Source organism: Mastigoproctus giganteus, chromosome 1, assembly GCF_048544385.1.
Source record: "Mastigoproctus giganteus isolate SK-2022 chromosome 1, ASM4854438v1, whole genome shotgun sequence".
NCBI classification, from domain to species: domain Eukaryota; kingdom Metazoa; phylum Arthropoda; class Arachnida; order Uropygi; family Thelyphonidae; genus Mastigoproctus; species Mastigoproctus giganteus.
Window position 1 is genome coordinate 267,736,914 of NC_143575.1, and position 15,826 is coordinate 267,752,739.

A 15,826-nucleotide genomic window follows, 5' to 3' on the forward strand; every position below is an offset into this window, starting at 1 on the left:
TCTTAGAAATCGGAATGTCACTAAAGATAAGCATAGGAGCAGAAGAATCCTTTTTGCAAGATATAAGACAAGACTGAGTTTTAGAAGGGTTGAAATCAACTAAGTTGTCTTTGCCCCACTGGAGAATTACCTGAAGATTGGCATTTAAGGAATTGGTAGCAGATTTGAGAAATTGAAGCTGATTGAGCAGGACAAGGTTTCTCAAAATGGAAAATGGAATGCAATGTGCTATCATCGGCAAAACTATGGATAGGATTTCCAGTCAATGGAAGAAAGTCATTAATATACAAGAGGAAAAGAGTGGGGGACACCAGCATTAGTGGAGAAGTTAGACGACAGAGAGCCATCAACCCTCAGTGAGCGATCACAGAGAAAACTGGATAACCAATTACTAAAAACAGTTGGCAAACCATAAGATGGAAGCTTGTTTAGAAGACCTTTATGCCAAACACGATCAAAAGCCAAGAGCAACTACTTGTGTTTCCCCGAACCTTTCCATTGAATTAGTCCATAAATGGGTAACATAAGCAAGAATATCACCAGTGGATCGACACTGACAGAATCCATACCGGCGATCGTTGATCAGACGGAAGGTTTCTAGGTAGTTTAAGAGTTGGTGGTTAATTGATTTCTCCATTACTTTAGAAAGAGTAGAAGTAATTGCAATGGGACAATAATTGGATGGGAGGGATTTGTCACCCTTTTTAGGAACTGGCTGGATATGAGCAAATTTCCAAGCAGAAGGAAAAACAGCTTTGGAATAAGAAAGTGAAAAAAGGCAGCAAAGAATAGGAGTAAGTTCAGGAGCACAGGTTTTGAGAACAAGTGGAGAAATACCATCAGCACCTGGAGCTTTCTTAGCATCAAGATTCGTCAAAATCCTTCTGACATCCTTTTGACAGAAGACCACAGGAGGCATTGAATGGAGTGTGTTGGGAATGGTGGGAGGTGTTTTACCAAGATCATTAATACACGAGTTGGAAGAAAAATGGGATGCTAGCAGGTCAGCTCTATCCTTGGCTGAAGTGGCAACAGAACCGTTTGGTTTGGACAGAGGTGGGACCAGAGAGATGGGAAAAAGTTTCGGCCAATAGCTTTGGCAAGAGACCAGAATGCTCGGCTACCATTAGGGCAAGAAGCAAGTTTTCTACTCTTAGCCTGTTCAAACTCTAGTTGTAAAGCAGTTATTAATCAGTCCAAACTCTAGTTTGGACTGATTAATAACTGCTTTACAATTGTTGCGAGCTTTGGTGTAGGCAGAAAATGAAACTGGAGAATTAGAAACAAGCCAATTACGATATGCAATATTCTTCTCTTGAACAGCCTTAGCACATTTATTGGAAAACCAAGGTTTAGAGATAAAGGACAAGATTTTAAAGTGGAGTGTGGGATAAAGGATTCCATTCCTGCAAGAATAATTTCACTGATACGATCTGAGCAAACGTTGACATCAGAAGTTTTGAAACAGTAATCATACTTTTGTTGCACATAAAAGACTGCTGTACAATTTGGAGCAGTGTGGCATTAAGGGCAAGTTGCTGCAATGGATAAAGGGATGGTTGAGTGGGAGAAGATAGAGAGTGGTAATCAATGGACATTGCGCTTCATGGATTAATGTTATTAATGGAGCAGCCCCCTCCAAGGATTCGGTGGTGGCCTATTGCTGTTTTCTATATTTATCAATGATATTGATGACAGCATATCTGGCTTAATGTCCAGTTTCGCAAATGATTCAAAGGTTGGCAGGATAGTTAATGACATTATGCTACTGCAGCATCATCTAGAAAAGTTGGGCAGATGGACTGAGAAATGGCAGTTGAAGTTTAACACTGATAAATGCAAAGTACTTCATATTGGTAGCAGTAACAGCAGAGTAACAAATCAAATTTTTATTCTTAAAAGAGTAAAGTCATTAACATTGTTTTATTATGTAATGACTCTATAAGGTAACAGAAAACAAGGTAGTTCAAGGACAAGTGTAGACAACTAGTCATTTATTCTATTTAACAAAATACTCTTCACCGATATTTGGGATTACATAAAATAATCAGTGAATATAAGAAATATATACATTCACAAAGTTGATAAATGATTATGAAAAATTGCCACCAAATTAAGTAACTTTCAGAATTAATGTGAGCAGATCCCATTAATAAAAACAATTCTCATTTCACATCATACCAAACTATATCTTATATCACAAACACTGTGCGGGGAAGTTTTAATTTGGTTGTGTACAGTTAGAATATAGTGTTAGAAGGGTTTCTGCAGTATGAGAAATTTTACACCTTTAACAGTTTATGCCAGTATTCCCAAACACGGACTAAAGGGCCACATGCACATCTTTAAATATTTTTGTGAAGTCCTAAGATAGCACAAGTTATTGCATGATTAAGTACTTATTAATAGAACTAACAAATTTAATTTTACATTACAGTTACTGCCTACAGAATGTTTTAATAAATTCTTCTTTCAGGAAATTAAAAAGACACCACCTTTAAAAAAAAAAAAAAAAAAAAAAAAAAAGAGAGGCCATCTTCAAAGCAGCAAAAAAAAAAAAAAAAAAAAAAAAACAAAAAAAAAAAACATGTAGAAAATTCACTGATAGACTGACAAATCGCTATTTTTTCATTTATGTCATGAAATTTGCTTCTTGTGTCATTATTACAAAACTGTAATTTATATTAATAGCCTTCAGACTAGAGATCCACAGCTATTTAAAGTTGAGTCACAGATAGTGGTTGTTTCTCCCTTGCTTGGCAGTCCTGTCTGCAGAGCACAGGGGAGGATTAAATGCCAAAGGATTAGCTGTTTGGATAAACAAATTCAGCAGACTAATTTTTGCTTTATTTTTTAATATACTGTAAATTTAATTTATAAAAGTTACTTTACTGTGATAGTTTGTAAATTTAACAATGGTTGCTAGAAGCTTGACACTGAATATTTTGTCCAAGGATATTTGACTCAGATGGAAATGCCTGTAGAGAATTCCTGAGTGAATCACGAGTTCATTCCTTGCACCTGTGCTTAATGCCTGTAGCACATATTTAAAAGTTTAACTAGCTGCTAATTATAGCTCAACTGATGATTCTTTTCTTATTCCTGATTTAAGGAGACCTAGTTCTATTGGGAAAACCATTGTCAAGGAAACAGGTAACATTTTTTGTAATAAGGATAGGTGGACTAGAACCATTGTGTGTGTGTTCACCAGGATCAATGTGCTCTGGCAGACACACCCTGATGATGTCACCAACAGTGTCAGATTTTAAGGTGATAAAGAGAGCATTATTATTTATGTGGAGACTAATAACATTAAGCACAGGTGAATGACGACCTGTTAGATAAATGTAGGATTGTGCTAAAAAAATGCTGCAAGTTAGGCCAGAATGTTTCAGTGTTTGCAATTCTGCACAGGCACAATAGGAGGATTAAATACTGAGTTTTGTAGATTAACACAACACTTGAGGTATTCTGCAAGGCTTTTGGGGATGATTTTTTTTTAAATCAGTGTCGCCAGCACTTGTAGGTATAAAGGATCATCTTGTAGAGATGGGATACATTTACTACAGATACTGTAAGGATCCATGGGTAATACAGATAAGCATTTATCTGGTGATAAGGATCAAATTAATGCTTGCACACATCTCAAGAGTTCTTGTTTGTTGCCACAACAGCTAATATCGACAAGGTAGCAATGTTTCAAATGAGTGGGAAACTAACGTTAAGAAAACAAGCTTAAATAACTTCAAGAGTTATGGCAGGGTTGTGTATATAGTAATGTCAGGTAGGTAGTGAATAAAATGGGTAAATTCGAACTCATGGTTAGGAAAATTAATGCTGTTATAATAAGCTAATAGAAACATTCCACTCAGAAATAGGAGGCGTTGAGTTTCACTATACTATGTACAATGTATTTAGGAAGGACAGGGAATAGAAGTAGTGGGATCATGTTTCTTATTAAAAGCAGCCTGAGCATGACAAAAGCCATTCCCACATTCAGATGTTACAGATGCTAGTAGGGTAGGTTTTTTTTTTTTTTTTTTTTTGTTATTTGTTGCCGCATCGGCTTCTGTGGCCGTATTGCACCTTCTAAGAATTTTGCATTTTCTACTCTGATCCAAGCCCGAGGTGGGATTCGAACCCACGACCTTTGGGTTGCCAGGCAGGCACTTTACCCACCTGGCTAGCCTGGTCGGCTAGTAGGGTAGTTACACATGCCATCAGGGTAGTGTGAGTTACTTGGAAACAAAGACATAATGAGAATGGGAGTGATCAGAAGATTATGACAGCTCCTATTTGCAAATGGAATGGTAAAGAAGTGTGAATTTCTGATATGGGTGATTTCAATTTTACCCTAACTGATTGGAGCAAGTGGGAGGGAAACACCATTTGGAACAAAAATTTTAAATCAATGAGATGTTTGTTATTTGTATCAGAATGTCAGGGAAAGTACTAGGGACAAGAATATTCTAGACCTAATCATCACTAATGAACTAGATGACAGAAACCATTACCAGTGAGTGATAATGGAGTTCTAAGTTGGATGACGAGGGGAGCAATAGCAATTGTTAAAGGCAAAGGAATGGATTTCAATTTCAGGAAAGAATATCATGATGAGCTTAAGGTGCTGCATGGTCTATCAGCTGGGGTGATTGTAATGTATTCACAGTAGTGTAAAGTATTGTATTGATAAAAAAAAAAAAGTGGTAGCTATGTTTTAATGCAAAAAATGCATAGATGGGAAAATAGCAACTCCAAAATAACTTATACACTTAGTAAGGTTGAGCAAAACACAACAGGACAGGAAAAAAGGGATTTGGGGGTTGTAATAAAGGCAGATATGAAGTTATTTGAGCAGTGTAGGGAGGCAGCTAGGAAAGCTCATGGTGTCTTATTAATGATTTATTAAACAATAGCCTGTAGAGATAGGGAGATAACAATCCCACTGTAGGCAATTGTAATATCCCACTTGGAGTACTGCAACCAAGTATGGAGACATCACCTAAAAAAAAAAAAAAAAAAAAAAAAAAGACATTAAGCTTCTTGAAAAGGTCCAAAGATGGGCTACTTTCCTGGTGAGACCGCAAAAGGGTGGCCATGTCAGAAAAGACTTTGAATATATGGGCTACAATAATTTCAAAACTAGGCAACTTATACACACCTCAATCAAGATTGAGGTGTATAAGGGCTCTGAGGGATGAAAGTAAAATTTTAACTGTTATGATTCCAGTCAAATATAAATTTCAGGAGAAAATTTTTAAACTGGATTGCAGGAAGTTTTATTTTAGCCAGCAAGCTATCAAACCAACCTCCATGGTTGGTTGATGCTGATAGCTTGGGGAAGTTCAAAGGTCAGCTGGATAGACACCCACATGAGGAGGGAGTGAAATATGTAGTTCATTTTATTTTATTATTTATTTAATATTATTTTTTAACTAATTAGTTTTTTTGGCTGGTGTCACAAAAGCCTAATAATAATATTAATAATTACCTAATCTGCAACAAATGTGGGAAGACACTGAGTTAACGTGGACCAGCAATCTTGTGGCAGGATTTTAACACCATGTCGAGTCCATGCCATTGTAAATCCATGCTGTTTTGAGGGCTAAAGGGGATCCTACTTTAGCCCTTAGGTAGTAGGTATACTTAATAGCATGGTTACTCTGATATACGGGTTTTGGGACTGAAACGAAAGTTGGGGGGACTAAAAAAAAAAAAAAACCAAGAAAATTTGAACAAATGGCAGTAAATCACGTGTAATGAGGAGGACACTTCCACAATAGATATTTCCATATTTATTCAGAGCCAGTCATTGTTTCACTTGCATATTTCTGGCAGCAAGAAAAAAGAAAAAGAAATACCCCAGAAAAATTGGTTCACTTCTCCCATTGTTCAAAATTTTTTCCTTATGTTTATCAAAAACTCAATAACCCATATGTCATGTCTCATAACCTATATAGGACAGTTGATGCCTTACTTCATTTTATTTTTATTTTTTAATTTATATTAACCTTTTCCTGTAAAAACTGCATTGAACAAGTTATTAAAAAAGGTTTTCTAAATCTTTAAGCACTATTTCTGTATGCCAGCCTTGCTGTCATACGTTTCAGTCATTTCCGAGCAGCTACTTAAAGGAAAAGCAGAACAAAATTCAATCCTTAGCCAAAAGGCAGACAGAATACCTTCAAATAACATTAGATGATGAAGTTACAAATTAACAAAATTAAAATAAAAATTAGTATACAACAAACCTTTTGTGCTCCAAAGTTTTCAGTTCAAGCATTTTACTTCGTTTCTTTACAACAGCTTCCTCTTTTTCTTGCATTTTACGTATTTCTTCTTCCTTATTCTTTCCTTTCTTTTTTACATGTGAAGGGGAAATGATTGGTTTAATAAAAGATGTATTTGAAATGCTTGAAGCTGGACGAAATTTTGTATGATAGGTTTTTTTCCTATTAATGGTAGCTGATTTAGACACATTGTTCTGGCAAAAACTTGGAAGAGTATGGCTTTTCTGGAATAACACAATAACAGATATTACAAAAACTTCAGTTTATTTAAATGTCACAAAAGACTTGAACGTCAGGATTATGATTCATGACAAAATTCTTCCAGACAAAATATATGAATAAAAGCTAATGTACAAGTTAGTGCATTTGCATCATTTCTGTACATAGCCAACTACATAAGTAGTTATAAATTGGCATCATTAAGTATATCTCATATTGTGAATACCTTCACGAGTTGCCATGATATTGCACCACCTTGAATAAGTAATGCTTCACCATAGGAGAAGACTATTGTTACTTATTTTCAGCGGATACCATCACCCATACGGCACCGTTTCGGAGCTTATTAGCTCCTCATCAGTGGATGGACAGGTACCCAGATGTTGCAATGATGACAACCCAGTTGCAAAGTATAAATCCTCACCATCATCATTGCAACACCAGGGTACCTGCCCACCCACTGATGAGGAGCCAATAAGCTCTGAAACGGTGCCATATGGGTGATGGTATCCGCTGAGAATAAGTAATAATAGTCTTCTCCTATGGTGAAGCGTTACTTATTTGAGGTAGTGCAATGTCGTGGAGGTATTCACAATATGAGATATACTTGATGCAAATGCACTAACTTGTACATTAGTTAAATTATTTACATAGCCCGGGGGCTTTAGCCCTAAACTATACCACAATGAATAACAACTTTAATATGGTACAAAAATCACTAGGAATGTAAATTTAAAAAAAAATTAAACATAAGAGTATAATATTACAAAATTATGTAAAAATAAGATAAAACACAAGATAATGTAAAAGAGAAAACACTACATTTATATAATAGTCTAATGCAGATAAAGATTAAAGAGTTATAATACACTAACTGTAGGGGAAGGGACGTATACTGAACTTTTGTGGGCCTTCAACATATAGTGGATAATAGGCAAACTATCTTCAACGGATAGTTTGCCCATTCTTTCTAATAATTTCTCCAATCCTCCTTTAAATTTATATTTAGACTACTAACTCTTAATATGTTTATTGAGGGAAAGAAAATAGAAGTGGCTAGTTTCAGATATTTATGGATTATGGTAGAAAAAGAAAGGTGAATTGATAAGGAAGGGCAGATTGAGGAAGAATGTTTTATAACTGTGTAAAAGATCTAGTTTGGAAAAAGGAAGTATTGAGAAGTACAAAATGGTACTTCATAGATCACATTATGTACTGTTAATAACCTATGGGTCAGAATCACGGGTAATGTGGGAGACAGATATCACCAGCATGCAAGTAATGGAAATGGAGTTCCTGGAGAGGTTTGTAGAAATACTAGGAGAGATAGAATAAGAAATGTGGCCATTTAGGGAGAAAATAGAAGGATTACAAGAAAAGATTGAGAAAAGTAAATAGTGTGTGTCTGTACACATACATGAAACCTCTCTAAGTCAGACACCCTTGGATCAGAAGAGTGTCTACTATAAGGAGGTGTCTGCTTTGCAGAGGTGCATGTAACCAGTTTCAATAATTCGGAAATTTGATTTTATTAATTGATTATCATTGTACCCACATTTCAATTAATTAAATTTTAGTAAAAATGATTATAAAATCAAAAAAGTAATCACTCCCAGAGTCTTCTGACAATCTCAGTGGCATTCTAAATGGCATGGTGCACTCATTCACACCAGGAGCCTTACCCTCTCTCTCTCTTGGTCTCTGTATTTATTATTATTATTTTTTTTTTTCATAGGTACTCTCCAGAGAAAATTCACTAACCTTAAAGTATGACTCTCATTTTTTTTTTGCCCTGGTTAAAATATGCCTTTCAGTTGTAAAAATGGATACAAAATACCTTTAACTCATCTGCAATTCTGACAGAAAATGTCGATGATTTTGTTAATTCAGACTCTGATGGGGACCTACATAATTTAACAACTTTTTTTTTTGTATTCACACAAGAAATATCCTTTACTTGATAATCTGACTATTATCATGCATCCTTCTTTAGCTGTATAAGATCTGTCAACTGAAAAAATATTCCTGTTGATAGAGCCTAAGAAGTCCCTCAACCCACTATGGTCTTTCCCTCTTCCTTCATAAATTTGAAACCACTATACTTTGCCTTTTTACTATATAAATTTTATCAGATATTATCCATTTTGTAATATTGTGGTTGCTACCAGGTAATGGTTCTTGCACTGTTACATCCTCGATGATACTTTGATCATCATTGAGAACCAAGTAAAGGATATGTGGGCTCCTGTTCACTCTGACATAAAATATGTAGCTGTTGCCCAGATGGCTCATTCCACAGATGGTTCATAAAACTGATTCAATCAGTTTTATGAACCATCTGGGAAATGCTTTAAGGTATGCTTAAAGTCGTCCACAATGAGGCATTCACCTTTCCTTGCTGATTCAACTTTCCTAAACAGATTGTTTTCATATTACTCACAATGATCAGGCCTGTAGCTTAACATGACTATGAACTTTACCACCAGACAACTCACACAAAATACTGATTCTACATCCATCAAACCTTGACCAGACTGTGGTAACAATCTAACTGTTTTCAACCCAATTTTGATAAGAAGTGTATAAACCCACCCACATCCTGCCACCCCTACAACCCTCTCTGTCCTCTCCTGAACACCTTTTAATAGCATAACAAAATTCCTCTCATTGCCAATCTCAGTATAACACGTGTATCTCAATCAGCCCACTCGATGGGATTCAAATGAACATAATATATGCTCTGAAGTGAATTCTAAAAGAGGAATTCCAAAAATGTTTTGGACAAGGGAAGTATCAATGAAATAACTGTATAACCTCCAAATGTGACTACTTGGTGATACTAATACTCATCTGAATATATAAGTTTGGATATATATATAAGTGTTATAAATGAAAGTAAAATAAAATAAAAATAAATATAAATATAGATGGAGAAGTTATTAAACACAAAATGCCAAGCTAGTTGAAGAGAAAAAAAAGAGAGAAAGAATGTTAAGAACCTATATAAAAAAAAAATAATAAAAAAAAAATAAAAAAATCATTAAGTAGAATTAAGTCTGAATTAAACCCTACGGCCTCCGTAGCCGAGTGGGCAGGAGCGGGAGTGCAGTAGCACACGCTCTTTGAGTAGACCGGGGTTCAAGCCCCTGACTGCTGAATACGGTCGATCTGCCAACCCGCACTGGACCAGCGTGGCAGATTATGGTCCATTTCCCTCAACATGAATTGTTGAGGAGGCTTCCATCCTGCAGTGGGTTGATAATGGCTGCACTTTACTTTTTTAAGTCTGAATTAATGCCGAATTAACAGGCTAATCATATGTACAAAAGCTGAAAGAAAAAGAGGGGAGGGTAAATAGAGTTAAAAATTATAAAATTAAATTCAAAAATAAAAATTAAATTTCGTACATAGATCAGGTATTTACCTGATCTATGTACCAAACACTGTGTTTCTATGCAAACTCATGCTGATGGAGAAGCTATTAAAATGAAATAGATAAAAAAAAAAAAAATTTCTTTAATCTCCAGAAACATGAGTAAGGTAGCCCCAATACAGTGTATTTAGATTAATAAATTGAGTCGATAGTATGTAAGAACGCAGTGTGTTTAAGTCGAAAGTATGTAAATTAAAAAAATAAAAATAATAATCATAATAAATAACAAGATAGCGGTATAGAAAAAGGAAGCAATGCAAGGTAAGGGAGGGAAAAGAAGTTAAAAATATAGAGGTGAAGATAGTGAGAATAAGAAAAGTGAGAATGTCCGAACCACTCTCGTATTACACTAATAGTTCAACAGACGGAAAAATGAAGAGCAGAAAGTAGAAAGATCTAAAGAGAAGGAAAAGAGTTTAAAGGATACTAGGCAAGCCGGGTGTGTAAGTACTCAACCTCATAGAGAAGGCCTTGGCTGTGAGAGTGTTAGTAGAAGTGGAAATTAATACCGCTAGCTTGTAGTGTATATTTTGGGTGATAGATACATGAAATATGATATAAAATATGAAAAGGAGAAAAATTTCCTATGATATTTGGCAGAAACAAATTGAGTGGAATATAATCAAGAAACGAAGATACAAAAATGCGATTATGATTAACATTTCGATTAAGGTTCATAAAAATATAATCTACACACAAATTATCCGTTTGGCTAATATTAGCAGCAATCAATCACTTTTTGCTGGTGCTTTAAATGATCTCTATACCAAACTTCGCAATAATGACATTCCTATTAATTTCTTAAATTTTATTATAAAAAATCACTCTGATTTCATTAAAGAAAAATTCGGTTTCACCACATTCCACCTTGATTAATTTGATACCTGTATAGTTGTACAGTGTACATTTGAATGGTGGTATTTCCACTGCTTGGAAAGTGATCACACATAATGACTTCTATTAGAACGATGTTCGTGTTCTTTTACTTTCTAAGTTTTTCTTTTCATTTTTTAATTTAATATTACCAGTAATTACTTATGATCAATCTTATTTTCTCTATTTTATTTTGGCCACAGAGGGCTCCCACAGTTCTTCTCTTCTGAGCAACTCCACCATCGTTGTCATAGGTCTCCCTCTGTTTGCATTCCATTCTTATTAATCATATTCGCATAATTGTACCTTATTAATCATGATCGCATTTTTGTATCTTCATTTCTTGATTATATTCCGCTCAACTTGTTTCTGCCAAATATCATAGGAAATTTTTCTCCTTTTCATATTTTATATCATATTTCATATATCTATCACCCAAAATATACACTACAAGCTAGCGGTATTAATTTCCACTTCTACTAACACTCTCACAGCCAAGGCCCTCTCTATGAGGTTGGGTACTTACACACCCGGCTTGCCTAGTATCCTTTAAACTCTTTTCCTTCTCTTTAGATCTTTCTACTTTCTGCTCTTCGTTTTTCCGTTCGTTGAACTATTAGTGTAATATGAGGGTGATTCGGACATTCTCACTTTTCTTATTCTCACTATCTTCGCCTCTATATTTTTAACTTCTTTTCCCTCCTTTACATTGCATTGCTTCCTTTTTCTATACCGCTACCTTGTTGGCACCTCCGTAGCCAGGTGGGAAGGAGCAGCAGTGCATAACACACGCTTCTTGATTAGACCGGGGTTCGATCCCGTCACCACCAAATACGGAGGATGCGTAAAGGACAGGGAATGACCACCGCATATTTCCGGAGCAATATGGCCTTAGTTGCTAATGCTCCTAAAAACCAAACAACAAACAAACAAAACAGCTACCTTGTTATTTATTATTATTATTTTTATTTTTTTTAATTTACATACTTTAAAAAAATTTCGACTTAAACACACTGCGTTTGCGTTCTTACATACTATCGACTCAATTTATTAATCTAAATACACTTCGTTGGGGCTACCTTATTCATGTTTCTGGAGATTAAAAAAATATATATATATATTTTTTTTATCTATTTCATTTTAATAGCTTCTCCACAGCATGAGTTTGCATAGAAACACAGTATTTGGTACATGATCAGGTGTAGCCCCCTGATGAAATACCTGATCTATGTACCAATTTTTAATTAAAAAATTTTTTTTTAAATAATTTTTTAAATTTTTAATTCTTTAATTTTTATTTTTGAATTTAATTTTATAATTTTTATCTCCATTACCCTCCCCTCTTTTTCTTTCAGCTTTTGTACATATGATTAGCCTGTTAATTTGGCATTAATTCAGACTTAATTCTACTTAATGATTTTTTTTTTTTAATTTTTTATATAGGTTCTTAACATTCTTTCTCTCTTTTTTTCTCTTCAACTAGCTTGGCATTTTGTGTTTAATAACTTCTCCATCACTCAAGGTCCAGTTTCGATGTTCGCGTGCCCATTGTAGGCGCTGTCGCCGGTGAGCCACGGTTAGCATGGGCACTCAGAGTGGCCTGTGGCTACGCAGGCCCATTTTCAGCAGGGTTCGATGTACTGTGTGTTGTGACACATTACTCCCATCACCAGCATTCAAATTACCGGAGAGAGTTGCACCACAGTTGCCCTTCTGTTGCCACGGACCACCCAGGAGAGCCTTCGCTTACCTCGAGCATCGATGAGCTGTGGTCATCCAACACCTTGCCGACAGTTTGTGGGTTCCCCCTCCTTGGACCACTTTTGGTAGGTACTAACTACGGCTGACTGTGAGCACCCCACTAGCCGTGCCGTTTTGAATATGCTCTGACCCCAGTCGTCCGGCCATTACAATTTGGTCTTTGTCAAACTCGCTTAAGTCCGCTGCCTTTCCCATCTGAAGAACAAGAGTAACACTGATTAACAGAGCTCAGTATCAGATGTTTTTTATACTGTGTCCTGACCCATGCCGTAGTTCATCTGCAGTTGCTTCGATTTGCATAACGACTCGCTGGTCATAATGTTTTGGCTCATCAGTGTGTGTGTGATATTCATATATATAAATGGGTATTCAATGTAACCCTATAAAGGAAATGTCTAAACAGCTGCATAAGAAAAGAGGTATACACTTTATGAAATGATTTCAGTGAATGTAAAATGAATAAATAGGTATGACAGATGCACCTAAAAGCACAAAGCAGCATTAAAGGATGCAAGAGTATATATAAGTTGTATTAACATATTGAATTAAATATCCATAAATGGATGTGAAAGTTACACAAAGTGCCAGCAACTAGAAGTGTGAGGAAAGTAGAACAAGTGTAGCAGATTTGTGAAAGGTGAAAAAAATGTTAAAATCCTAGAGGTTACGATAAATTAAGAAAATTATGGGCTGAATTACCAAGCCAATATAAAGTGGGGGAAACTGTAAAGTAAAATTAGTACATCAAAATAATAATAAAATGCAAATAAAATGGCAATAAAAATAAAATGAAATTGGTATAGCTGTACAAGTTGCAATATTATGAGTGTGTAATTTGAGGAAATAAATGCATGACAGTGATTATTAATATCATACACAATAATAATAAAAATAATTATGTGTGAATTTATAATTACACTTTAACAAGTGTGCATTTATGAACCTGAGGGAGCATAAACTTAAATCGAGGAAAGATAGTTGTAGAATAGATGTGGCGAAGTTTGTCTTTAGCCAGTGGGTAGTTGATTGCTGGAAGAGACTTTCATCTGTCGTTGTGGAAGTTGATAGCTTAAACAAATTCAAGGAGGAACTGGACAAACTTTTGGAGCAAATAGATGGGTAAAATGGGAATTGCTTTTTTTTTTTTTTTTTTTTTTGGCTGATTAGTATTAGCATTAGTAGAAGCAAAGAGCTTATAGAAATATATATGGGAAATACATACAGTAGAAACTGAGAATTTGTAAGACATGTGTCATTAATTAATCTATTTGTGGTCTTTTCAATAGAGTCAAGAAGCTTGCGAGATTTTGGGAATGCCATCCCAGATATGGGGGCATATTCTGTTGAAGAAAAGTAACGTCGACAGTTTAGCATTAGTAGAGACATATGATGCAAGAAAGCAAGCTTATGCAGCATCAGCCAGAAAAAAAAAAAAAAAAAAAAAAACCTTCCACTTCACCCCTCCATTCGTTCGAAATACCTGTCCAGCTGAGCCTTAAATTTATTTAGGCTATCAACTTCCATAACAAGGGATGGAAGTCTGTTCCACCAACCAACTACCCGCTGGCTAAAGGCAAATTTAAGCACATCATCTATCCTACATCTGTCTTTCCTCAATTTGAATTTATGCCCTCTCAGGTGATTATTCTGAGCAAGAGGCAGAATTCCATCAGCATTGAGCATGCTCAAACCATTCAAGGCTTTATACACCTCTATCAGATCACCTCGCTGACGCTGTATAAGCTTGCTTTCTTGCATCACATGCTTCTGCTAATGCTAATCCTTGCTTGGATATAAATGAAGATAAGTCAACTTCACCTTCAGGGTCCTTTGGTACTGAACCTTTACAAAAGGTTCCCAAGAGTGCTTGAGCAACACAGCATACAAGTTTGACTGCTGTGGAAGAAAAAATTACAGAATCATAGTCCATAATTTTGTAGAGATGATACAGTTGATATTATAAGAGAATCACAACACAGTTTTGTTAAGAAAAGACCTTGCTTGACTAATCTGCTGTGATAGTCATAAGTCTGTTGCAGGGTGTGGCACTTAGGGTAGGGTGCTACAGTGGATAAAACAATTAACTCATAAGAACAGAGTACAACAGAGCATCAAAAATCCAAACGGCGATAATTCGAACGAGCCAGCATTTTTTTTTTTATGCTGGTGACATAAAATAATTGCAGTAAGCGCTGGTAATTGTGATCACATTTGCGAATTGAATTTTGATTCTGTTAAATGGCAATTGTAATAAGCAAAAATTGGAGGAATATTATCTATCCACAGGCTATAAAAATGAAGGTATAAAGCACAAATTTATACTTTTATTTTATCTTACCAATGAACAAAATTAAATTATACGCGAAAATCAGAAGAATATTATCCACAGGCTAGCAAAATAAAAATAAATTTACCCTTATGTACATAGCTTAATCATGCATGCAGTACTAACTAAACATAACACTTTGTAATCTGATATTTCTGTTCACTCTTTTTTCTTTTGGGTTGTAAAATCTAAAACAGTAAAAAAAGATAAGTGTCAGTCAATGAAACAAAGCACATGTTATGCAGAAATTGCAATAACATGATACGTGCAAGTGAGATACGGAGTAAAATGTTTACAAAGTTTAGATATAGGAATAAAGAGATTCTGAATATTTACAGAATTTATTTTACCATACTGAAGTTATGGTCTTTTTCTTCTTCTTTTAAAAGGAAGCAGAAATTTTTAACAATTATATTGAAGATTGAGATTTTAAACAGACTTTCAAAGGGTCTTTGTTAGTAAGATTTTACGAGGTTGGAAAGTCAACCATAACAGAAATTAAAAACAACAAGGAAAAAATTTTAAAGTTCGCATTGAAATTTGATGGTGCAAAAAAAAAAAAAAAAAAAAAAACCCTATGAGAACAGCTAATGACCCATCCCTTGAATATGCTGTTATAGTTGGGTCCTGGGAGCATCGTTGACTAAGGCTATATTGCTCCATGTATATACTGTCTGTAAATTGTGTGTTCTGTGGTTTATTTTCTGTTTGCTGGATGAAAAACCCACATTTTGGGGAGAGAAACCATGCTACCCCCACCTGAGACTGACTAACTCAGCCACCGTGAAAAGGCCCAAAAAAGTTCCTCCCATCATTGACAGGACTTGAACTCGGGTCTTTTACACACCCAGGGTGAGGATGATGGTGATTCTACCAATATGCTACCCACGAGGACTAGGTACGAGAATATTGAATACTGTCCAA

The 15,826-nt window shown here is 35.3% G+C and overlaps 1 protein-coding gene across 1 annotated transcript in view; it reads right to left on the reverse strand.

The window, feature by feature from the left end:
• Positions 1–6,339, reverse strand: part of LOC150091956 (uncharacterized) — a 38,902-nt gene extending 32,563 nt beyond the window's left edge. The window contains exon 1 of the mRNA XM_090386280.1: positions 6,252–6,339. Coding sequence (XP_090242406.1) covers positions 6,252–6,325 — 74 coding nt within the window. The 5' untranslated portion in view covers positions 6,326–6,339. The remainder of the gene's footprint in view (positions 1–6,251) is intronic.
• Between the last annotated feature and the right edge of the window lie 9,487 nt (positions 6,340–15,826).